The following is a 27154-nucleotide window of genomic DNA, read 5'->3' on the forward strand; positions in this document are numbered from 1 at the left end:
ACCCTCACTCACCCTCAACCCCTCACCCTCAACCCCTCACTCACCCTCACTCACCCTCAACCCCTCACCCTCACTCACCCTCACCCTCACCCTCACTCACCCTCACCCTCACTCACCCTCAACCCCTCACCCTCACTCACCCTCACCCACCCTCAACCCCTCACCCTCAACCCCTCACCCTCACCCTCACTCAACCCCTCACCCTCACTCACCCTCACTCACCCTCACTCACCCTCACCCTCACTCACCCTCAACCCCTCACCCTCAACCCCTCACCCTCAACCCCTCACCCTCAACCCCTCACCCTCAACCCCTCACCCTCAACCCCTCACCCACCCTCACCCTCACCCACCCTCACCCACCCTCACCCACCCTCACCCACCCTCACCCACCCTCACCCACCCTCACCCACCCTCACTCACCCTCACTCACCCTCACTCACCCTCACTCACCCTCACTCACCCTCACTCACCCTCACTCACCCTCACTCACCCTCAACCCCTCACTCACCCTCAACCCCTCACTCACCCTCAACCCCTCACTCACCCTCAACCCCTCACTCACCCTCACCCTCACCCTCACTCACTCACCCTCACTCACCCTCACTCACTCACCCTCACCCTCACCCTCACTCACCCTCACTCACCCTCAACCCCTCACTCACCCTCAACCCCTCACTCACCCTCACCCTCACCCTCACTCACTCACCCTCACTCACCCTCACTCACCCTCACTCACTCACCCTCACTCACCCTCACTCACCCTCAACCCCCCTCACTCACCCTCAACCCCTCACCCTCAACCCCTCACCCTCACTCACCCTCAACCCCTCACCCTCAACCCCCCCTCAACCCCTCACCCTCAACCCCTCACTCACCCTCACTCTCACTCACCCTCACTCACCCTCACTCACCCTCACTCACCCTCACTCACCCTCACTCACCCTCAACCCCTCACCCTCACCCTCACCCACCCTCAACCCCTCACCCACCCTCAACCCCTCACCCACCCTCAACCCCTCACCCACCCTCACCCTCACCCACCCTCACCCTCACTCACCCTCACTCACCCTCAACCCCTCACCCTCACTCACCCTCACCCTCACTCACCCTCAACCCCTCACCCTCAACCCCTCACCCTCACTCACCCTCAACCCCTCACCCTCACTCACCCTCAACCCCTCACCCTCACTCACCCTCAACCCCTTACCCTCACTCACCCTCACAACACATATTGTGTTACAATAGGTGTCACATTTGCGAAAGATAAAACTATTGGCATTGTAAATAACAAAGCTATTAATTTCGCTATTTTCAAAACAAGCACATAAATAAAAAATGTGTCCTTTACAATACCAATAGCTCAAACTTTCCTAATGCGAGACCTATTGCATTGCTGTGCTTCTCTCCCCTGCTGCACTCTCCTGCTCTCTAGAGATGTGGCCTAACAACCAGAGCTGCCATCTAAGTGACGTAAATACAAAACATGTTGCATTCCAAATGCTATAGGTGTCACATTCGCGAAAGTTATAACTATTGGCATTGTAAATGACAAAGCCATCAATTTAGCAATTTTAAAAACCAACAAATAAATAAAATATGTCATTTACAAGACCAATAACTCCAACTTTTCTAATGCGAGACCTATTGCATTTCCAATGCTTGTCTTTTAGGTGGAGGCACTGCTAAAGACATTTAGGGGCATTTTGGAAAGCTTGCTGGGAACGCATTCCACCCATTGCTTACCATTGGCTTTGTGATTTGTAATTCACATTTGCCTGGTTTCTATTTGCTAGCTGCATTTGTTTTCAGCTGTCCAGTTTGAGTTTGTCCTTCCGGTAGTGTATCCCTTGTTTACTGTATCCTTTCATCAGTGTTCGATTTCTGTGACCAGGCCTTTAAATCTTGTTATCTTGTAACACTTGGTGTGTATTCCAACACCAAGGCCAAATGCCAGGCTCTGTCTTCCCATGGAGCTCGGTGTTTATCTTTGTGTCCCAGGCTTCAAAGTGAAAGGATTTATATGACCGTCATGCTGCCTACATGGAGGTGTGCTGAAGTGAGGATGTGGGATGCTATTTCTTCTAGCACACTACAACATTTAAATGTCTGTAAATTAAATGTGAAGATATAAAAAAAATATAAGTTTGGTGGAATTTAAAAAAAATACCATAACAAATAAAAACACTAGGTAATGACATTTCCCCACATTAACATTTGTACGCTGTATAGTTTTATCAACAAAACTGTATGTCTGTGCAAACGTAATGGTCATTCAAGTGAAGATGTGTTGTATGTAATGGCAGTTTACTACCACACCATGCGTACTCCACTTTATGGCACTCCACTTCACTCTGCACCACTCTATGCCACTGTACTCTGCACCACTCCATTTTACACCTCTCTACTCTGTACCACTCTACTGTATGCCAATGCACTCTACCCCCCTCTCCATTCTAGCCTGTTGTGCTCTGCTCTACTCTATGCCATGTCCCTCCACTCTGCCACTGTACTCTACGTTAATGCACTCTACTCTGTACTACTCCACTCTGCACCAGTGCATTCTATGCCAATCCACTGTACACCACTTTAATCTACCCTGCACCACTACACTCTACACCACTTTACTCTACACCACTCTACTTTTTGTCACAACACTCTACCTTGCACCACTTCTCTCTACGCTACTTCACTCTATTCTGAAACACTCTATGCCACTGCACTCTACACTGTACCACTCCTCTCTAATCCACTCTACACTAGGCCATTACACTCTACACTATTCTTCTCTAACCAGTGCACATTATACCACTGCACTCTACACCAATGCACTCTTAACCACTTTACTCAAAACCAATGCACTCTGCCATTCCAATGCACTCTACGTCACTGCACCCTATGCCACTCTACTCTACGCCACTGCTTTCTACGCCACTCGATTCTGCACCACTGCACTCTACGGCACCCTACTCTATGACCCTCTAATCTGCAACACTGCACTCTCTGCCACTGAACTCTGCGCAACTATGCACCACTGCACTCTATGCCACTCTAGTCTATACCACTGCAGTCTACGCCACTCTAATCTACTCCACTCTAGGGCACTTCACTCTACTCTAAAACAATCTACTGTATGCTGCTGCACTCTATGCAACTCAACTGTACGCTACACCACTCCAATCTACTCTGCATCACTCCAGTCTGTCATGCGCTACTCTACTCTGCACCCCTGTATGCCACTGCACTCTCTATCACTACACTGTACCAACAATCTACTCTTCCCCGCTGTACTCTAATCTACACCACTGTATGCCACTCCAATGTACTCTGCACCACTGCACTCTATGCCACTGCTGTCTACTTCGCACTGCACTCTGAAGCCCTCTACTATGCACTCTACGCCACCCTATTCTACTCTGCACCATTGTACTTTATGCCACTCTACTCTGCCCCACTCTACACCACGGCACTGTATCCCACTCTATACTACTGCCCTCTGTGACACTGAACTCTACGCCACTCTACACCACTGCATTCTATCTACTCTGTGCCACTCTCCTGCACTATCCACCAGTGCACTGTATGCCACTACACTCTATATACCACTCTACTCTGCATCACTGCTATCTTCACCTCTGCACTCTACTCTAATTTGCACCAATACTCTGCACCACAACACTCTACAACACAGCACTCTGCACCATTGCACTCTGTGTCACTGCAGTCTATGCTGTGCCAATCCACACTGCGCCATTCTACCCTTCACCGCTCTACTCTAAGCTATTGCTCTGTACCCTAAACCAGTGCACTCTATACCACTTTACTCAAAACCTATACACTCTATGGCACTGCACTCTACGCTAGCCAACTCCTCACCCCTGTACTTTCTGCCACTTCAATCTAGACCTGTCTACAACACTTCACTCTGACATTACGCTCCATGATACTCCACTAAGACACGCTACTCCATTAAACTCTACTCCACTCTGTGCCACTCTGACACTTTACTCCATTCTGTGACTCTCTACCCTGCTCCATGCCACTTTACTCCACGCCACTTTACTCCACTCTATTCTGAGACACACTACTCCACTCTATGCTACACCACAATACTCTATGCCACTAGAATCTGATACTCTGCACCACTCCACTCGATTCAATGCCTCTCCACTGTATGCCAATATACTACACTCAAACACATTCTATTCAACTCTCTCTGCCACTTCACGTTACTTTATTCCACCCTGCGCCACCCTACTCTTCTTTATGCCTCTCCACTCTGACACTCTACTCACTTCACGACACCCTAAGCCACACCAATCGACGACACTCTACGGCACACCATTCTCTTTATGCAATGCACTTTTAGCCATGCTGAACAGTAGCCACGCTAGTGTACAACATGGCTAAAACACTCTGACAAAGCCAATAGCTTTTGCATAGTAAAGACCTGGCTTTGCCAATACCTTTTTTTTTTTTTTTAAACGTGTTTTATTGATTTTAGCTCAGCACTATACAGCATACAAATTGTGGTTATAACATACATGTATAAGCATTTTTACATTTCCTTTCGAAAGCTACCAGTTAGCAGAGTATCACTGAGTAACTTATGTCTTACGAGAACATTAGAAATGGACCTGTCTGCATAAATCAGTTGCTTACTTGAGCAAACAAACATTACACAATGTAGTTTGACAGGGAGTTGATATTCTCATGGTGACATGACCTGTATATATTTATATATTTTAATTTCTTTATTTGGTTTTGTAACTATGAAAAACAATGCCCATGCAATTTCAGTACATTGTGTATATATAGGGATCATTTGTGCTGTAATAAATACATCTGGCTTATGCAGCTCAAAATCAGTCCAGTTCAGGATGACACATTCAAGTATGTTTCATGTTAAGGGCACCCAATGCCATATAAATTCAGCCATATATAATAAGTTGTGCTTAAAAGTATATAACATTTCCCCGTTTTGTCTTTGTAGCTATCCAGAAATGTGTGACAGTGGGGCTGAAGTGGGGGCACCGGGGTGTATCTCAGATACTATGTGGCATCAAGAAAGCCAGGCCTCTCCATGTGCCTGTGGATGTCTGTTGCAATAGGGAGAGGGCCCTCACAATTGCCACTGCGGTCACGCCTGCTGGACTACTGTCCATCCACGAATCTGCCAAGAGTTTGCTGCGGAGGCCTCTGTAGTCTTCTATGCACTATGTAGCTCCCTCAGCCAGCACCCAGCTCACAACCTCTGTCTGTGTGGTGGGCCATCTGGAGATTTCCTATTGTAGGCAATGTCCCTGCGGGCCAGGCCCATAGCGAAGGTCAGGTACCTATTACCAGTTTCCCTCCCTGCTCTTCTACTTGGAGGCCAAGCAAGCAGACCTCTACTGTATGCAGCCTTTGCCTATTTAGTGTTCTATTTAGCTCCATTGTAACCTGAAGTCAAAAATGAGTTATCACTTGGCAGCTCCACACCATGTGGGCAAAGTCCGCATCAACAAGAGCACATCTGGGGCAGCTTTAAGTCAGCTGTGTGTTGCATGGCACTCATTCTGTGGGATGTTTGGAAGGTTGTACGAAGGGAGTTGAACTGTGTGAATTTAAATAGTGTATTTTGTAAGATAATGTGCGTGCATTTCTAGGGTCTGTTCCCACTCCTTCCCATGAAATTGTGTGCCTATGATGGTCTTCCATCTGGTGCTCAAAGTTGTCAGGTTTTCATATATCATGGCAATCATAGTCTTGTAGAGCCAAGAGAACAAATGGTGGCCATGTCCGAAAGTTAGTAAAAACAGGCCATGTGCAGGAGGTTCTGTATCTAACGCCCCTAGAATTGGTGCCATCGCTAGCGCTCCATTGAGTAGGAATTGGGTACCCGGGAGCTAGCTCTCTATAAACAGGTTCTCTAGGCTCCGAATGGTGCTCTCAGAGTAACAGTCCCCTATTGTTATTATTTCCACATCTGTCCACTACATCATCCAGCAGTCAGTGAAGAAACTCCCCTTTAGGTTCGACAGGCCCACTAGGGGGCATATAGGGTGGTGCGCCCCAAGCGCTAGAGTGCCCGCTCCAACACCTGAGGGTGATGGTGAAGAATTTTGGTTTCCTGTTTTCCTTCATGAGCCAGTTTCGCCCACAGGAATAGTGCCAGAAGGGCACCCTCCTGTTGGGTCTCCCAAACTCCCCCACTTCAGCAAGACCAGTTCCAGCTTGGTATTGAGCAGGTCTTTTTAGCTGTGCCACAAAGTAATATCACTCGTAGTCAGGGATACCCAGGCTTCCCCTGCATGGAAGTATTTGAAGTGGGTGCAAAGAAACATAGTTACACCACCCATCCCACATCAATTCCCAGAGCAGTGTACTTAAGGTTCAAAACCAATCCCTTGGAGTTCAGATCAGTAGATTTGCGAAGCAGTAGTCTACTCTGGGCAGTGCAATCAATTCTGCCAGCCCCATTATAGCTATAACGGGAAGACTGAGCGTCTGCCAGAAGACAATATTTCCCCTCATGCAATGGAATACGCACCCCAAGTTATCCTCTAGTAACCCTATTGAGTGGTACACTTTGACTCACAGGTATTTGAAGATTCTGGGCTCCCACTGGAAGTTCAGACGCTGTAAAGGTCTCAGAGTCTAGCAGCTACAAAGACACATGGCCTACACACTCTTCCAAGTTCTTCTAGGAGCCTCACACACTACGGAATCCTAATTTGGGCTTCTTTTAGGTATAAGAGCATGCAATTTGCACATGCTCTCTGTTGCGCAGTTCGTTTCTCCATCACGTTTCTCAGCTCTTGATCTGCTAGCGAATGGGTCAACTGCCAGCGTGAAAACAGAGAGATCAGGCAACCCTGTCTGTCCCATGATAAATGGTAAAGGGGTCCTATATGCACTGGCCCATACAGACTTGCGCCTGCGTGTTCGTGTACAGCAAAGCGACTCATTTGTTCCAGCGTTCACCCAATGACATCAGCAAAGCGACTCATTTGTTCCAGCGTTCACCCAATGACATCCCATTTGGGACCACTCTCAAATAATCCCATCTCATGGTGTCAAACGCATTTTAGATATCAATCGACAAGACCACTGCCTCTGGGTAATGAGACAGGGGCATCTCATCCATGACATAATATAGGCGCCATTTATTGTAGTAGGTATTACTTTGAAGGATAAAAGCATTTTGGCCCTTGTGTGCCAGAGTATACAAGTGGGATTGTAGCCTATTGGCTAGTATCTTACTGATAATTTTATAATCCAAATTTTACATGGAAAGAGTTCTTTAGGCCTCCACATCGATTGCATCACCCAAAGGTTTGGGAATGGAGACTATTAGGGCTTCTCTAGTCTTGTCTGGCAGGGACCCATATTCCATCACTTTAGCATACTTTCTGCTATTTTCGACACCAAGAGTAACGGGTACATCTGATGAATTTATACCTGTAGGCCATCCGTATCAGTCGATTTATCCCATGCCAATTTCTTAAGGGCCTCTCTTAATTAAGGTTCAAAGATAGGCACTCCCAATACATCCTCATGATTAGCCTGTTGAGTGTTGATGATCGCTCACGTCGGTCCAGTTATCTGGATTATTGGGTACCCCACTACCCTCTGTTCGACTAGCCAGGAGAGCATACTACCTGCCTGGCCCGCCTCAGCGCGAGGGAAGGTCAGATAATCCCATCTATGCAGGACATAGGTGGGACCATGGGTTATGTGGAGATTCCCTTTCCAGTCTGCAGATTCCAGTGTAGACTGCTCATTCCTGAGTGATTTCTGAACCCCTACCGAATGACTGAGGCAGTACCCTCAGATGATTGCCTTGAAGGCATACCAGTCGACATTAGTGTGTGATGTCGTATTTTGATTAGTGCAAAATGTATCTCCAATCATGTCTGCCAAAGAGTCTCTGAAAGTTGGCTTGTATAGGTAATTTGAAGAGAGCTGCCAGGTGGGAATAGGCGATGCATGTTTGCCCCACTGGATATGTAGGAGCAACGGGTAGTGGTCCGGCAGCGTGCAGCCCAGGTATTCTATAAGTATGACTTGTGCATTGATTTCTAGGGAGCACAGAAGCTTATCCAGTCAGGCATGCAGATCATAAACCGGGGAGGAAAATAAATATTCCCCTGTTCCATGTTTCTCAGTCTCCATTCGTTGTGGGGGCTCCTGTCGCCCAGCTACTCCCTGAAATCAAGCACCAACCGCACTGTTGGGAAATCTGCAAAAGGGGGGACCAAAATATCCAGGGTGGTATCTGCAACACAAGTGCAATTCGTACAGACCACTGTCACTTATCAACACAGATGCCAAGATTCTAGCAAAGAATCTAGCATCACGACTCTGTTTGCTATTGCCCATGAGGGTTCTGCCGGACAAGTCCGGTTTATACCGGTGCCGTCAACCTCATACAATTTGCGCACTGTTCGCGGTTTTGCATCAACTAGAACCTAAGCTCCCAGCTGTGGCTGCCAAAGCTTTTGATTCACTTCAATGAAAGTACATGTTTGCAGTGCTACGTTGCATGGGAGTACCATCAGCACACACGAAACAGATTACGCTATTGTACAACAACCCAGTCACTTGGGTGCAATTCAATGGGCACACATCGGGAACATGATCGATTCACTGAGCCACTCGACAGGGGTGCCCACTGACACCCCTGCTATTTGCTGTGCCACTAGAGCCTCTTGCATGTGTACTGCGGCAAAGGCATGCAGATACGGCGTTACGGTTTTGTCAGCAACCGCTGGCGGTGTCGCTGTATGCTGATGAAATGGTGCTGTACGTCGGGAACCCCAGGGAACCCTTGGAGCGTCTTCCACATGAATAAGTGTGTTTTGAATGGTACTCGGGGTTAGGCATCAATTGGTCCAAATCGGTCATTTTCACTTTAACTGTAGGCACAATACCCTATGAAATGGGCTACCCTTTGGAATGGTGTGAGGACCCGGTAAAGTTTCTAGGGATATGGATTCATAAGGAACCCCAACTGGTTCTGCAGTCAAATTGTGGCAGGGAAATCTCATTCTTTGAAGAACAAGTGACGAGGTGGATAAGACTCCCGCTATCGCAACCCGATTGAATAGCATTGATGAAAATGGTGGTACTACCCACATTTTTAGGTCTCGTGACCTATCAATGCGCATGCGCATTGAGAGAAGCGAGACTATAGGGCTTTAAACAAAGTTTACCTAACTGTGGCGATTTGGTGCTGTGCCCGTGGCTTTTAGGTCAATGCGCAAGCCATACTTTAACAAGTCAAATAATTTTCACAATGAAACAAGCAGAGGAAACACACCTCAAAGCTAGTTAAGTCTTGAAAGTTGCCTCAATGCGTTCCTGCATATAAGCTTCTGTTGCAATAATAAACTGTGTGAGCAGTGAAAGGTTGTCTATATTTAGCGCACTCTACTCAAGCACATTATACTGAGCGTGTGTGACATTCCCAGCATGCACGGAGAAAACGTCACACAACCATGACGGCACGCATTGGTACACGAATGTCTCAGGAGGCTGACGTGCACAGCTTGGAACAGCGCGCGCAATAGACTCAAGGCAGTAGGATGTGGGGTTCAAAATCTGCACATGAAGCACGTAACGATGTAGTGATTTTTTTGTTTGAATCTGTTATTTGAGTTTTTCAAGATTTCCAAAATAGTACAACATGCACATAGCTCATATAATTGTTCGAGGTTCGTGTCAGACAGTTACAGGGAAATTAACTCGTGATTCAAATACTGCTAAAAATAAAACAGAAAACTGTAATAATAAAACAAGCACTGGCATAGCCAATAGGCCTCGCCTTTGGAACCTTATATGAACCCATCTCAACCCCTCACCCTCACACCTCAACCCCTCACCCTCACCCCCTCACCCTCAACCCCTCACTCACCCCCTCACCCTCAACCCCTCACCCTCACCCCCTCACTCACCCTCAACCCCTCACCCTCACCCCCTCACCCTCACACTCACACTCACCCTCAACCCCTCACCCTCACTCACCCTCAACCCCTCACCCTCACTCACCCTCACTCACCCTCAACCCCTCACCCTCACTCACCCTCAACCCCTCACCCTCACCCACCCTCAACCCCTCACCCACCCTCAACCCCTCACCCACCCTCAACCCCTCACCCTCACCCACCCTCAACCCCTCACCCTCAACCCCTCACCCCCTCACTCACCCTCACCCACCCTCAACCCCTCACCCCCTCACCCTCAACCCCTCACCCACCCTCACTCTCACTCACCCTCACTCACCCTCAACCCCTCACCCTCACTTACCCTCACCCTCACTCACCCTCAACCCCTCACCCTCACTCACCCTCACTCACCCTCAACCTCACCCTCAACCACCCTCACCCTCAACCCCTCACCCTCACTCACCCTCACCCTCACTCACCCTCAACCCCTCACCCTCACCCTCACTCACCCTCAACCCCTCACCCTCACTCACCCTCAACCCCTCACCCTCACTCACCCTCACCCTCACTCACCCTCACCCACCCTCACCCTCACTCACCCTCACTCACCCTCACTCACCCTCAACCCCTCACCCTCACTCACCCTCAACCCCTCACCCTCACTCACCCTCAACCCCTCACCCTCACCCTCACTCACCCTCACCCTCACTCACCCTCACCCTTACTCACCCTCACTCCCTCACCCTCACTCACCCTCACTCACCCTCACTCACCCTCAACCCCTCACCCTCAACCCCTCACCCTCAACCCCTCACCCTCAACCCCTCACCCACCCTCACCCTCACTCACCCTCAACCCCTCACCCTCACTCACCCTCAACCCCTCACCCTCACCCACCCTCACAACACATATTGTGTTACAATAGGTGTCACATTTGCGAAAGATAAAACTATTGGCATTGTAAATAACAAAGCTATTAATTTCGCTATTTTCAAAACAAGCACATAAATAAAAAATGTGTCCTTTACAATACCAATAGCTCAAACTTTCCTAATGCGAGACCTATTGCATTGCTGTGCTTCTCTCCCCTGCTGCACTCTCCTGCTCTCTAGAGATGTGGCCTAACGGTCAGAGCTGCCATCTAAGTCACGTAAATACAAAACATGTTGCATTCCAAATGCTATAGGTGTCACATTCGCGAAAGTTATAACTATTGGCATTGTAAATGACAAAGCCATCAATTTAGCAATTTTAAAAACCAACAAATAAATAAAATATGTCATTTACAAGACCAATAACTCCAACTTTTCTAATGCGAGACCTATTGCATTTCCAATGCTTGTTATACTTATTTACCAATATGTCAATACGCTTATCCCAACACTTCTTCACTACACTACTCTCACTTCTTGTTAGGCTGGCTTGGGCGGGGAAGCAGCTGTGACTCAAATGGGAGATGTTAATGCTCCCATATAGCCAGGGAGGTTTTACAGCCCCATATCGAAGTTGTACTACTTATGTGCACAGGCACACTTCGCCTATTACTGGCACCATGCACCGAAGTATACCCCACACTTGGATGTGGAAGGAGATGCAGTGCACCCTGTCTCTTTCAAGGCTATGATCTCCAAAGAAAGCTTAATAGTTGAACATGGGGAAATAGACACGGTACAATGCACGGTTCATGCTTGGAAGTGACTTGTGTGTAGAGCACAAATTGACCCCTTGTATACTCTTACCCTACCACTTGTGCACCATTTTGATATTCCCGTCACGAGAGAGGTAGGCTCGTTGACCACTCTGAAAGCGGTGGAACTTCACACCATGGGAGATGTCTACCGGGAGGGCAGATTGATAAATTCCTTTGTGTTCTCAATGGAAGGTTAATGGATCTCCCATGCTTCTTTTTGCATACAGCAGACTTTGAGCAGCTCTGCATGCATTATATCCACAGTTTCCAACTGAACCTGGGGCTCTGGGGGCACTCCAACTGATCACACACCTGTATAACACACCACAGATAGATACACAGACCATGGCGGAAGGGCCCCTGGCCAAGTGGAACGCTGTCCTTTTCACACCAATTGACATGGATGATTGAAAATTCTTCTGTAATCTAACAGGACAGCTAACCGCAAATGCTAACTTTAGGATTATACATTTTAAGTACCTACATTAATTATATAATACTCCAGCACAGCTCTGTAGATTTGGGTTACGAGAGGAAGCAGAATGTGTTCAATGTGGGGCACCAACCGCAGATTTTATACATTTGGTGGGTGGGCTTGTCCGGGGATACTGACATATTGGGAGCAGGTTACAAGCACACTTACTGCAATAGTTATGAAGCAAGTGGAATGCACCCCACAGTTGTCTGCTAGGCCTGACCAAAGCCATACAACCACTCAACAGCAAAATAGTAGCTATAACTTTATTGCTGGCCAAACTGAGGGTTTCCATTTACTGGGGGGTAAGGTCATCCCAAAACATGAGCATTGGATACGGGATATGACGTATTGTTGTGATCATCTTAACTGATATGCTGAAGAACTACCTCTGGCTTCGCACCCTCTGGATATATGGGGCCCCTTTACTGCATATTTGTTTGCCAAATCTGCCAACTAATGTATACAGAAATAATTCATAATGAAATAGAGGTACTGTTTTGATGTGAAATTTAACTTACAGGAAATTGAATGTAACAATTAATGTATTGTACGAATCATGCTGCCGCTATGTAACCGGAAAAATGGCTATCTTGTTTTTTTGTGATGTTTATATCTGAAAACTTGAATAAATAAATAAAAAAATTTAAAAATAATTCTTTCCCACCACAGCCAATTGTAACTTTTTCTTCAAATAATGCTTAAAGTGCTTGACCAAACCTTTGCATTGTGGCTCATATAAGGCTGTACTGTACATACATGCTTTAGCTTGTGAGTATGAAGAAACTGTGTCATCTAATTTGAAATAAATTACACACCATTGTCTGCGACCAATTTCTCAGGATAGCCTTCTCTATCAAATACTTCATGAGAAATTCAATCACTGCACTGGTGCTTACTTTCTCCACAAACTTTACCTCTGGCCACTTGGAATGAAAGTCTATAAGGACTATTGCGTACCCCATCTCACCTGGTAAGTTCACTGATGGTCCCACAATGTGTAACACCACCTTTTGCCATTGGCCTTCCAGCCATGGCGTTGCTTGCATAGGTGATATCAGGGTTTTGCAATTTTTGTCGGAAAATTTGCATACAATACACTGTCTTACAAAATGATCAGCTTCACCATCTATCCCCGGTCATCAGTAATATTTCCACATTTGGTTTTTGAATGCAGTCATTCTCATGTGCCCTTGGTGACTCCATTCAAGGAGACGGTTCCGCAATTTCTCTGGTCAGATAAGTTTGCCATTGCAAAACAGGGATTCCCCGTTCAGATAATTTAGATGCAACCTGGGCAAAGGAATGTAAGGGACCTACAAGACCTTTAGTACTGAGCCAACTTCCACAAGGTACGTTTTGACCATATTGAGTTCGACATCCTTTGAATATTCTCAAATCCACATATCTTCATAGTCAATGTCTGCATTACCTCAACATACATCACTTACACTGGCGCCATATCAAAATACTCCCCCTCATTCATTTTTTCTCTTTCATCACAATGGGGTAACCTGAAGATTGTTATCTTCTCTTTGTTCAATCAGCAAAGGCACATAACTAATAACAGAAGCATACTCCTGTAACTTGGAGGACAATCTTGCAGTACAGACAGTAGAATTTCTTCCACCTCTTGGAGATAAAATGGGTATAAGGGGCATGTAATCTGCCACAGTATCAAAAACCCACACAAAATATCTTAAGTGATTTGTAGCCCTCACACATGCCAATAACCTGCGTTCAATAACTGAATACTTGGGATCCGCTTTGTTTAACCGCATGCGTGCGGGCGGAATTCCGCCCGTACGCTGGGTTTTTTAAAATCGCACTTTACGTGACGAGCTGGGCTCGTCATGAGCGTGCGAGGAGGCTACGCCATGACGAGCCCAGCTCGTCATGAGCGTCGAAGGGGTTAATGTCTTAGAAGCATACGCTACCACCCACTCAGTTCCACCTGCTCTTTGCAACAACACAGCACCTAGCTCTAGAGCACTTGCATTCACTTATATCACACACTTCTTTTCTTCACAAAAGGCTGAAGGGCAAGCACATTTACTATTTGCCGTTGAATACACTCAAATGCATTCTGTTGATCAGTTTCCCACACATACTCGCAATCTTTGCGTGACAACTTCTTAAGCTTCCAGCACAGTGGCAAAATCTTTCACAACCCTCCCGTAGTATTCACCCAGCCATATAAAGGACATCAATTTCTCTTTATCATCTGGTGCTTGTTTGATAACATCTGTAACACTCTTTGGGTACCATACCTTTGGCAGATATTGTATGTCCCAAGTAATCCAACTGGGACTCAAACATTTACATTTTTCAACACATAAAAAAAGATCTTTTAGAGAGTCACTTGCAAACACCTTGCAGAACCCAAAGTGCTCCTCCTCTGTTTCGGCGTGCACCAAGATATCATCCTGAAAGCCCCTTACTTGAGTCTCCATATCCCTGAACATATGTTGTATGGTTTTCTGGAAAACAGAAGATGCTGAAACCAGTCCGAATGGCATCCTTTTGAACTGGTACACACTACAGGGCGTGATAAAAGCTGTCAAATGTTTTGACTTTTTTGCCAAATTTATGATGGTAGGCACTATGTGTCTAAAGTGGAAAACACCGTGGCACCATTGAACATAGAAAGCAGATAATTTATCTTTGGCAAGGGATACCTGTAAACGATGATGTTTTCATTAAGCGCCCTCAAGTCTATGCATAACTGTGGTTTGCCATAATTGTCTTGGCCAAAACCACCTTGGAAATCCATGCTGATGTTTTTATCTCCTCAATGACGTACCCTTTAAGCATATGATCTAATAGTAAATTATTGTCTTACACTGAATGGTAACAGCCTCACTTTTTGTTTGAAGGGTTCAGCACCACTTTTCAATTTTAATTCATGTTCATACCCGTGCAACTTTCCCAATTTCTCACTTAATACTTCAGGAAAAGATGAAATGATCTTTTCTTAACTTGTGGTTCATGTACCACCAGTACAGGATCCACAGCATTAGGATCGAGTTCAGTGCCTATTTTTCTTTTGTCCCTACATCTAATCACATTTGCTCCTTTTTTGGCTACATAAATCTTTAACTGGGCCCTTCTTCCTTTGAACACTGTCATGGCCCCAAGATAACCTGTGAAATCATTGCGTCGCCAATCAAAAGTGACCGCTGTAACATCCGGTTTTAACAAAGATGGCTTTTTATTTTTAAACTTGGTATCAAAGTATGCCTGAGATATTATACAAGAGTCTGTCGTAACAGACAACTCTGACCCAAGCACTTGCAAATTGCACCTAGGTGGTTTAATGGGTGCATCCTCATCTGTTTTCTCCATGCACCATTAGCACCACGCTTTTCTCTGCAACATCACTTTCTCTCAAATATGTGCCTTCTGATACCTGCACAACAGGTTATCTTTTCACATCACTGCACATCTTTGAAAAGAAACCTTCTTTATTGCAATTATTAGACTACATGTTAAGTGCAAGACAATTTCTTGAAGGCGGTAAATGGTTAGGATCACCACATCTAAAGCAGTACGTCTTGCTGTCCTTGCACCCACCTTTGTCTCTCATTTTTCACATATTTTCCTGTAACAGCACAAACTTCCTTCTCTTTTTTTACCAAGTTGAGATTCATTTACTTCCTTTACCCAGTTGATGGATTGTTCTCTGTCTTTGGCTAAAGCCACCACTTCATCCATGGTGGGATCTCCCATGATCCACAAGCGTTCTTGGTTGCGTTTATTGTTTGTGCTAACCCATAGTTGATCACGTATCATTTTGTTGGTTTTGTTTCCAAAATTACATGTGTTAGATAAACTTCTCAGTACAGTTAGAGATTCATCAATAGATTCTTCTTCTTTCTGTTTCCTCATATAGAAGTGATATCTCTCAAGAGAGGTACTAATAGTGGGGTTAAAGCGGGCTTCTAGTCTCAAAAGTGTGTCATCAAATTAATTAATGCCTCATCTTCATTCTTGACTCTCGGCAAGGACCTGAAGACCTGTTGTCCTTCCGACCACAAAGAATGTAAAAGGATATTTTTTTTCCTAATAGCTGGCATTCTGTTACTATCAATTGCCATTAAATGTTAAAAACTCCTCCTTCCATCTTTTCCAGGTATTAGGTGGTTCACCTTTTTTTTTTTTTTAAATAATGACTAACTGCATGTTTATACTTCACTCGTTTCCAATAACAAGAATAAAGTCACTGCAATATATATATATATATATATATATATATATATATATATACACATTGAGAAAGGCGTTCCACGCTGAAACGCGTCTGTCAGCATGAGGGGGGGGGGACTTTTAAAAATAAATATGGGCCGAAGACAATCGACGAGTGTGCCTATTTGTTTGGTATGACCACGCCGCTGTGTAGAAATAAATATATATATATATATATATATATATATATATATATATATATATTTTTTATTTATTTCTCCTTCAAATGGCACTGAATCTCTCAATTTACCAAGGAAATGTTTAAACTGTCCGTAGACATCCCTTAAGATGCCCACCGATATAGCTGGAACGCATAAACTGATAATAATAGACTGGGATGTCAAAATGGCAGCCAAAACCGAAATGAGGCTTGAAGCGCCATGTGACTTGCTCTTGTCTTGAGGATGGTTTTCCCCTGGCTCCTTCTAGGAGGCGTGTTCATAGTCGAGAGCTCCCTCTCGGGCGGTCCTGGCCACCTGCCATAGCGGGGAAACACCCAACATGCTTGAAACGCTAAACTCAGCAGGGAAATACCCACCGTGCTAGACACTTACTGCGCACTGTCGACTTCACTCCGACAATACACTGTGTTCTTCCTGCTAGTGGCACTCACAGGCCCCGTCTCTCGTCGCCACAGAATTATGTAGTAATGCAGGTAGATTTGAATGAAGGTATCACAAGGTCCTGAATGTAGCAGGCATGTCTTTATTCAATGTCTGATCTCCACAACTTGTACGGTAATCCCAACCGTCACATACAACTGTCAACCCATAGAACCCCCATGACAGGAACATTCCGGGCAGGAGCCCAGTATCCACTCTGTGCAAAGGATGGAAAAAGGGTAGAAGAAAGAGAGGAAGGGGAACACGGGAACGGGCTATGAAGTGGAAGGAGGATCTACTACGGTATGTACGCTGAATTAAAACATGACAATGACATTACAGGTAATGTAATTTAGCATTATATTGACTGATAGAAGGGAGTGATTGAGTGCCAGCTGAGCTAGTCTCCAAAAAGGTGAAAGGGGAAGAAGAAAATTTACTGCCAAAAAGCATTTCATAATAACACTCTTAACGATGAGCAGCCAGTGTAGACGGGCAAGATGACAAGCAACAGAAGTCTGATGAGTGATCCCTAAATAAAATGCTTGGCTCTGTTCCGAACTAGGTGCAGTCTGAACACTAGATATTCAAATAGGCCTAAAAAGGCTATTGTGAAAGATAGCTGTAGGAAAATTATGGGTTGAACTATCGTCTTCCAACAAGATAATGATGGACAGGGAAGGTATATTTTGCCTTGGAACTATGAGAAAAAAATACAGTTGGTAGGAGCTTTATTAAATTGGGTTGTAAGAGACAAGATCAGTGTCCCAAATTAAGCTTAAATAGTGGACTAAAGTGGTGTAAGAGAAGGGAACCCATATTTCCGGGCAACTAATCATCTAATGAGAAGAATGGGACTACTCGCACTAGGACCTCTGTTCTTTTGGAGTTTAATTTCAGAGAATCTGGGCTACTTATCAACTGGCACTCTTGATAAAGGGTGGCAATATGTTTGTGCCCCCCTTCTGCTGTGTAAATGGGTAGGGAGGTGACCGTCCCTGCTTTGGCAGGGTGGTAATGTTAGTTGCCCTTGCCGTTGCATTGAACAAGGCGGGGAAGGGGGAATTTCTCACCCTCGTATTGGAAGAGGCAGGGGTTAGTATACACTACATTGTCACCCCCACCTGTTTTGCCTAACTGCCCTCTTTGTGAATTTGTTGTTCCCCTTACCAAGCCCCCCTCCCTTGCAGAAGGGTGATGGAATTTTAGAAAGAAAAATGAAACAAATCATCCAGTCGTCTTCACTCAATCTTGATTTCCACCTTTGCCATACACTGTCTGTCATTTCGTTCCCACCTATTACAAGTCATGGCAGGCGTGGGAGTTATGATGATGGAGAGGTGGTATGTAAACTACACATGGCATCTTTGGCGGTAAGGAGAAAATAAGATGTCAGTGAGAGATAGAGGAGTGTATGGATAACTGTGCTCTGGCTAAAGATTTTACTTCAGTAAAATAAGAAGAGAGTGAGGATCTGAAAGTGCTCGTCCTTCTCCCCTGAATAATCTATATAAACAACAAGAAAGGGCTCGAGAAAGTCAACTGCATCCAAAAGCAAACGTGTGTTTCTCCACAAGTTTGCTCTTGGATACAGCCGACTTTCTCGTGCCCGTTCTTGTTGTTTATATAACGATTTAAATCAACATTTTTCATTATGTCAATCAATCAGGGGATTTAAAGAGCACTACTCTCCCGTGAGGGCCTCAAGGTGCTGGGGGAGGGGGTGGGGTGCGAGCAGCTCCGTTGGTCATTCGAAAAGCCAGGTCTTGAAGTTCTTTCTAAATTGGTGCAGTGTTGGGCTTCGTCGGATGTGGTAAGGGAGTTCGTTCCAGGTCTTGGCCACGAGGTTGGAGAAGGATCTGCCACCTGCTCTGGTCCAGCAGATGAGGGGGACCATGGCTAGAGTGAATTCGGCAGAGCGGAGGCTTCTCTTGGGGGCGTGGAAAGAGATTTGCTCGTTGAAGTATTGGGGACCTGTGTTTTGGAGGGCTTTGTCCGCATGTGTGAGCAGTTAATCCTTTTTTCGACGGGGAGCTAGTAGAGGTCATGGAGTTGTTGGGTGATGCGGTCATGTCGTGAGATGTCGAGGATGAGTCTGGCTGCGGTGTTCTGGATGGTCTGGAGTTTTCGGAGGAGTTTTCTGTTGAAGTCGGTCATAGTTGGGGTAGGAGTGCAGTTGAGGGCGGAGGTGAGGTTTTCTTTGGAGATGTTGTTCCAGCTTCCTTGTGGGGGGCGGGACGCGCCCTTGCGAACAGTGGGTTTCGAGAAGGAGAAATGGATGCAGGTGTGGTCTGTCCAGAGCGGTTCCATGGTGTGGCTGAAGCGCATGTTTCCTCTGGCAAAGATGGGGTTGAGTGTGTGTCCTGCTGTGTGAGTGGAAGTGGAGACAAGATGCTTAAGTCCTATGTTGGTGAGGTTCTCTAGGAGGGCGGTGGTGTTGGGATCTCTATGGTTCTCTAGGTGGAATTTCAGGTCTCCGAGCAGTATGTAGTCTGTGGAGGTGAGGGCATGGGGAGCGATGTGGTCTGCAATGATGTTGGTGAAGGGGGTGCGGGGTCCCGGTGGTCTGTAGGTGAGTGTTCAGTGGACCGTCGTTCTCGGGTTGGGCTGGATCTGGAAGTGGATGTGTTCCATGAGGAGCGAGGCGTCTTCCGTGTTGATGGTTGTTAGTTAGAGGGAGCCTTTGTGGATGATGGCGAGGCCTCCTCCTTGGCGGTTGAGGCAGTCCTTCCTCAGGATATTGTGTCCGTCTGAGATGGCGGTTGCGATGTTGGGTGCTGAGCTGGCATTGGTCCAGGTTTCTGTGAGGAATGCGACATCGAGCGAGCGAGGGTTGAGGAGGTCCCAGATTTCTACGGCGGGTATGTGCAGGGAGTGTACGTTGAGGAGGATGCAGCTCAGTGGCTTGTGTGCGGTGGCGTCCGGTGGGTTGGGAGTAGCTGCCTGGGTCCAAAGGTGCAGTAGCATTGTTGGCAGGAGGTCGGGCCCTGGCTGTTGCTCGGCGGTGAGAGCTGAAAGTTGTTGTTGCGTCCAGGGTTGAGTGCATGGAGAGAGCTGAGGTCGTATCAGTGGGTGGTCAAGGGACCAGGGTCCCTGTCGCTGGACGCGATCGGATCGCAGACATGCTTGCCTTTGACACGTCAGCGTCGCTCATGCTGCGCACGGTCGCCATTAAGTAGGGGTGAGGGTGTTGAGCCCCTCGGAGGCAGGAGCCGAAACACCCTGGGGAAGAGGGGCCACTGGGGCAGCAGTGGCGGGGAAAAGGCAACCAGAAGGGCCAAACAGAAAAAGGCAGAACAGAAAAAGGCAGAACAGAAAGGAGGACACACACACACACACAGCAGACTAGCAGAAGAGTAGGCTTTTCCACTAGACCACCAGGGATGAGGCGCAGGCAGGAGCCTGCGAGTGGAGGAGGGCTTTGAACACCTACCTGAAGCTCAAGTTGGCGCTAAGGGCAGTGCCTTAAAGGTGGAGCTGCCCGAGGGCAGAGCGGTGCCTGACCAGGAGGTCAGAGGTCTTACTCTAACGTACGCTTGTATGTGTGGGATTATGTTTTATGTTGAAAACAATGTATGCTGGTTATGTTAATTGTATGATGGTTAAGATTTAGCGAGAAAGGCAGGCATATGAGCTAAAGCTAAAGTCTCATAGCTTGTGAATTTTGTTTCTATTTGGGTGTGTACTGTAGCCCCCATTAACTCCTTGTCAACCACAACCCTCTCAATCATACCTTCCCATTAAGTGTATTGTTTATCAGGGAAAATATACCTATATAAGCATGCCAAAGAGAAGTTACTTTGTTACACACTTACTGGGAATTACTGTGTTTGACTCTCTTATTTCTTTGGCTAGGTATCCGGACTCATGGTATCGGGACATCACATCCAACAAAAAGTTCTTCTCTGTCGCTGCGGAATACAGAGGGGTCATTGTGGGAATGATAGTAGCAGAAATAAAAGGCCGGACGAAAGTGCATAAGGAGGTTAGTGCGCTACCTTGGGCCTGGGATGCTCCACAATTTGAGGGCTGTTGATATGAGTAATGGAAGTTTTGGAGAAAAGTGCTCACTGAGTCGAGGAGCAAGAATGCTTGATAGTTGGGCTATTTTTATGTACATGGTCAAGGCATGGATGCGTAAGACCCAATGAGAAAATATCTGCAGTACTTCAATGATGTCCTCTATTATGAAGAGCACACATTGTTAGGGAGGAACCATCTAAAAACAAGTTAAATTGCGTTGTTCTTATACCTGGTTTTGACAGCCATTTACACTTGAGTAAGCGATGTGACCGTATGCATTGGCAGTTGAGATCTTAAAGTATCAGTTACTGTCAATGACTTATGACCCATAGCCCTCCCCTTTGGACAGTTATTAGGGTGAGTTGCGTGACATGTTCCAGCTTGCAATACGTCTTTTTTTTATTGTCCTTTATTGTACTGCTTGGGCTGCCATTTTTAGGTCTCCCCTATTCCATTCCGCAGGAATGAATATGCGAGTCTAATGCCGCTAAACCACCGCTAAACCAAGACTTGAACCCAAGGCTCTCAAAAGGTAGCCTTCCAGCAGCATTTCTCCTCCCCTTACCACCATTTGCTCCTGCCTCCGAGAGCTTCAAAGGGATCTGCTTCCCCGCCCACTGCTTCACACTTTACGGCCGCCAGGCCGTGACTCGCATTTCTCCTTCCTTCGTGCCCAGCCCCCCTCCCAGCGCTGTTTTGTTCTAAAGTCCATCTGTGGCTCCTCTTAATCTCGTCCATCTTCCCTTTCTTTCCCTTGCCTTCGATCCCTTCATGCCCTCTCTCTTCTTCCCGACACTTTGCCTCCCCTCCCTTCTTCTCTCCTCTCTCCTGCTTTCTCTCCTCCTTTTACACCCTTGCCATTCAGCCATTCCCAAATCATACTTAAGGCACACAATGCGCCACTGCTTGTGGGTGCCCCGTCTGGCATTAATTATTAACAAAAAGGGGTGGTGATGGACAGAGTCTCTGAATTAAGAAGAGTACTCTCACCCAGTCAAGAGAGAATAGGGCTAGATCCAACACCGTTTTTTAGCTCATTGCACCATCCCAGTTTCAGAACCTGGCTGTATGCAAATTAGTCTGTCCCTGGCCCAGTGCATCATGGGAACAGGGCAGACCAGACTACAAAAGCCAATTCTTACACTGGGAAGGAAACAAGCTTCCGGGGACCGGTTTCTGCCATTTCAGGCGTCTTCGGCCCGGCTTGCTTGAATCCTGATGGTGCAATGAGCAAGGGACTCACATCTGAGTATACCCTTCCACGCTTAGGGTGGACAAAATTATTAACAACAAGGGGTGGTGATGGACAGAGTCTCTGAATTAAGCAGAGTACTCTCACCCAGTCAAGAGATCAGGGCTAGATCCAACACCGTTTTTTAGCTCATTGCACCATCCCAGTTTCAGAACCTGGCTGTATGCAAATTAGTCTGTCCCTGGCCCAGTGCATCATGGGAACAGGGCAGACCAGACTACAAAAGCCAATTCTTACACTGGGAAGGAAACAAGCTTCCGGGGACCGGTTTCTGCCATTTCAGGCGTCTTCGGCCCGGCTTGCTTGAATCCTGATGGTGCAATGAGCAAGGGACTCACATCTGAGTATACCCTTCCACGCTTAGGGTGGACAAAATTATTAACAACAAGGGGTGGTGATGGACAGAGTCTCTGAATTAAGCAGAGTACTCTCACCCAGTCAAGAGATCAGGGCTAGATCCAACACCGTTTTTTAGCTCATTGCACCATCCCAGTTTCAGAACCTGGCTGTATGCAAATTAGTCTGTCCCTGGCCCAGTGCATCATGGGAACAGGGCAGACCAGACTACAAAAGCCAATTCTTACACTGGGAAGGAAACAAGCTTCCGGGGACCGGTTTCTGCCATTTCAGGCGTCTTCGGCCCGGCTTGCTTGAATCCTGATGGTGCAATGAGCAAGGGACTCACATCTGAGTATACCCTTCCACGCTTAGGGTGGACAAAATTATTAACAACAGGTTCTGAGCTGGGATGGGGCAGTGAGATAAATAACGGTGATGGATCAAGCCCTGATCTTTGGACTGGGTAAGAGTGGTCTGCTTAATTCAGACACTCTGTTCATCACCACCCCCTTTTCTGTATCGTTTTTGGCCACTATAGGTGTGGCAGGGTATACTCAGACATGAGTCCCTTTCTCACTGCTCCATCAGGATTCAAGCAAGCCGGGCCGAAGAGGCTGAAATGCCAGAAACCGGTCCCCGGTAGCTTGTCTCCTTTCTGGTGAAGAATTGGCTTGGTAGTTTGGTCTGCCCTGTTCCCATGATGCACTGGGCCAGGACAGACTAATTTGCATATAGCCAGGTTCTGAGCTGGGATGGGGCAGTGAGATAAATAACGGTGATGGATCAAGCCCTGATCTTTGGACTGGGTAAGAGTGGTCTGCTTAATTCAGACACTCTGTTCATCACCACCCCCTTTTCTGTATCGTTTTTGGCCACTATAGGTGTGGCAGGGTATACTCAGACATGAGTCCCTTTCTCACTGCTCCATCAGGATTCAAGCAAGCCGGGCCGAAGAGGCTGAAATGCCAGAAACCGGTCCCCGGTAGCTTGTCTCCTTTCTGGTGAAGAATTGGCTTGGTAGTTTGGTCTGCCCTGTTCCCATGATGCACTGGGCCAGGACAGACTAATTTGCATATAGCCAGGTTCTGAGCTGGGATGGGGCAGTGAGATAAATAACGGTGATGGATCAAGCCCTGATCTTTGGACTGGGTAAGAGTGGTCTGCTTAATTCAGACACTCTGTTCATCACCACCCCCTTTTCTGTACCGTCTGGCATTAAGCCACATTTCCTCTCGGAATAGATGCGGACATGCACTCTAATGTGGCGTAACAGTCAGATCTGCCGACTTTGGAACTGGAGAAACAGGTTCGCGCCTCGGCGTCGTCTCAACATCCTGTGATTCTGGGCAAATCACTCCCCGTGCCTACCAAAACATGAATGTATACTTGTCTAACGCAACTGACGCTTATGTAAATCCCTCCATATCTTCGGGAGGAGTTCGCGCAATATAAAACTGAAAAAAAACAAAAAAAATTGCATGCTTTTCGTTTCTTGAAAGAGCAATATGAATAGGCATACTTCGGAATCGTTTCTAGTATGCTTAATTTTTATGGCGCTCTTCCCAAACTATCAATCTCCTGCAAGTTAACATTATACTTTGTGATAGCTCGCCCATTCTTTTTAAGCGATGGTGGCCCAGTTTGTTTTATTTTCTACTTTGGGTTCTTCACTCTGTGTTTTGGCAGTCGCGGGAGAGATTTACACGCTGTTTGGTAAAGAAAACTGTAGCGCTACTGACACCTAGTGGCTCAGTGATATAGTTACAAAGACGGCCTGGCTATAATCTTCATATATTCCAGTTGATGAAATAAGGTTTTTTTGGGAAATCTCACTGAAACTTCCTAAGCAAAAGTACAGTTGCGTCTTTCAAGTATGGCATGAGGTTAAAATGAAATGAAACCTTAACGCCTTATAGGCTGTACTCACACAATGTACATCACATCATTGCCGACATTCTGACCTGATAACGATATTGAGGCATGCATGTGACAATGATCAGCCGCGTGGCTTCCAGGGGAGCTGCTAATTGCTTTATTCAGCTGCCCCAGGGAGCGCGCAGCCTGGCAGTTTAGCGCTGGCCCGCCGCCTCTGTTATTTACCCTAATGCCTTTGATTCAGTGCTGCTGGGGACGACGGCGAGGGGGGTGGGGTTACACAGTCGCAGCCTTTTGTGCACCTTCATTTTGTGACCTTCTCTCCCCACTTCCTCTCTTCTCGGACTTCTCTTCCCCTCCTCCATTCTCCCCCTCCTCCGTACCAATACATTTCCCTTCCTCTCTCCCCCGCTCCTTCACCTGCCCTCTCCTTCACACCCCCGCAACCCCTTCTCGTTCCCTACACACCTCTCCTGCCTGCTCGCGCCTAGCAATACGCAGAGTAATTTAAAGCTGTTTTGTGGCCTGTAATGCGCTCTCTTTTTATTAACAGCTTTTGCCTCCATGTCACAGTTTAACAATAATCTCTGCAATAATCTCCCTTCTCCCCTTCATCCCAAAGCCCTGATTTCTCAACTATCACTTGTATTGCTCCATCTTTCTACATTTCTTCATCATGTCTCTTTGCTTCCCCTTCTCCTCCTATTCCTCATTTACCTCCACTTCTTCCTCGCTCTCCACGTTTTTACATCCTCCTCCTCTTTTTAGGTCAAGCCAATTTATAAGCGCAAACCTTCAAGTACACGCAGTTAAAAAAATGTCCAGCGCAACTACCACTGTTAAACAAAATGGAATGGTTGCTTTGTATTCTTTCTAATGTTTGGAAACTTGCAGCTTGTAATTCTTATGTCTTTTCATTCCCTTTTACAATTTCTCTCCAGCCTCCTCGTGCTCCATTTTTTTTTCTTCCTCTTTCCTTTTTCTGCCTTGCTGTCCCCTCCCTTCTTCTCCCACTAACACCTCATATTTCTCTATTTTCTCTCCTCCTCTCAACATTCTGCCTTCCACTCACTTCTGTTGTTCTCTGTCTCTCTTACTAACGTCCCTTTAGACCCGTTTACATGCTCCCCTCTCTCCTTCGTTCACCGTGTCATTGCATTTTCTTCTTTATCCCTTGGTCTCATTCTATCTATCGCCCTCACTCTGTCTATCTATTGCCCTCACTCTGTCTATCTATCTCCCTCACTCTATCGCCACCACTCTGTCTGTCTATCGATCGCCCACACTCTTATCTGTCTGTCTATCGATCGCCCTCACTCTATCTCTCGCACTCACTCTATCTCTCGCACTCTATCTCTCGCACTCACTCTATCTCTCGCACTCACTCTATCTAACTATCGCATCACCACAGCATCACTCAGGGGCACCACAACATCACTATGCGCTACCACAGCATCACTGAACGCCACCGCATCACTCGTCGCGACCACAACATCACTCAGCGCCTCCACCTCATCAATGTGTGCAACCATTCAACAACAACTGGTTCAAATATGTTCTCTCAAAGTTTCAAGCTTTATTACAAATGTCACAAAAAGATGTTAATATTTCACTTCTGTTCTTGGATTTTCGTCACAATAAAATACAATGAACATAATCTTCTTAAAAAAAATTAAAAGCCATTGTTATTTGTAATATCAATACATCTAAGTCACATAAATACTACACATATTGCATTACAAATGCTATAGGTGTCACATTTGCGAAAGTTATAACTATTGGCATTGTAAATTACAAAGCTTTTAATTTCGCTATTTTCAAAACCAACACATAAATACAAAAATTATCATTTACAATAATAGCTCAAACTTTCCTAATGAGAGACCTATTGCATTGCAAATGCTTGTTTGATAAAGGAAAGCATATACTTTTGAATGGCATTGACCCTTTTCTCTAATCTCTTCTGTGCCCTGTATTTCTTTCTGTCTCTTTTCCTTTCTGTCTTCTCTTTCTCTTTAGTTGCTTCCTCTAATCGCTATGCTTGTTTTTCACTTATTTTTATCTTCCTCCTTCTCTCTTACTGCTTCTCTCTCTCCCCTCCTTAACTTCCTTCCTCTCAAGACTACGTTTGTTTACCGTTTTACAGTCTCGTCTTTCTCTTTTCCTTCCCCCATGACTCCTCGCTCACCTTGTATTTCCTCTTTGTCACTCATGCTCTCCCCACTGTTTTGCTTCTGTGTACCTTGTTCCTACAACTTTACACATATCCCTACTCCATATTTCTTTATTTCCTCCTTCCTGTCATCCTTCCGTCTTCATTCTTTCTCTTCACCTCGCTGTTTTTCACTTAACTCTTTTTTTCTACTATCATCTGTCCCTGAGCTTCCCTTTTCACTTCTCTTCTCTATTGCTCCTCTTCATCTACGTTCTGCCATCTCTTCTCCTCTGTTACTTCCGGTGTTCCTATTTCCACACCTTTCTTTACTATCTCTACTAACCACTTATCTCTTGCAGTCACGTTTGCTTTTCCCACATTCCCTCTCTGATTTTAAGTTGTTCTTATGTTACTTTTTGTGTCTTGTCTCTCTTAGGATGGGGATATTCTTGCCTCCAATTTCCCTGTTGATACCCAGGTTGCATATATCCTAAGTCTAGGAGTCGTAAAAGACTTTAGAAAACATGGAATTGGTAAGTATAAACTGTCTAGAGGTCATTAGTCCGGTCA

The 27154-nt window shown here is 46.2% G+C and overlaps 1 protein-coding gene across 2 annotated transcripts in view; it reads left to right on the forward strand.

Annotated features, from left to right (window-relative positions):
- NAA60 (N-alpha-acetyltransferase 60, NatF catalytic subunit) overlaps window positions 1-27154 on the forward strand; it is a 107302-nt gene that overhangs the window by 37599 nt on the left and 42549 nt on the right. For both annotated transcript variants that reach the window (XR_013601630.1, XM_078663088.1), the window contains exons 3-4: window positions 20796-20925; window positions 27021-27117. Coding sequence is in view for 1 of the 2 variants with exons in the window: in XM_078663088.1 (XP_078519214.1) it covers window positions 20796-20925; window positions 27021-27117 (227 nt within the window). In the remaining variant the exon portion in view is untranslated. The remainder of the gene's footprint in view (window positions 1-20795; window positions 20926-27020; window positions 27118-27154) is intronic.

This window comes from Lissotriton helveticus, chromosome 10, assembly GCF_964261635.1.
Source record: "Lissotriton helveticus chromosome 10, aLisHel1.1, whole genome shotgun sequence".
NCBI lineage: Eukaryota > Metazoa > Chordata > Amphibia > Caudata > Salamandridae > Lissotriton > Lissotriton helveticus.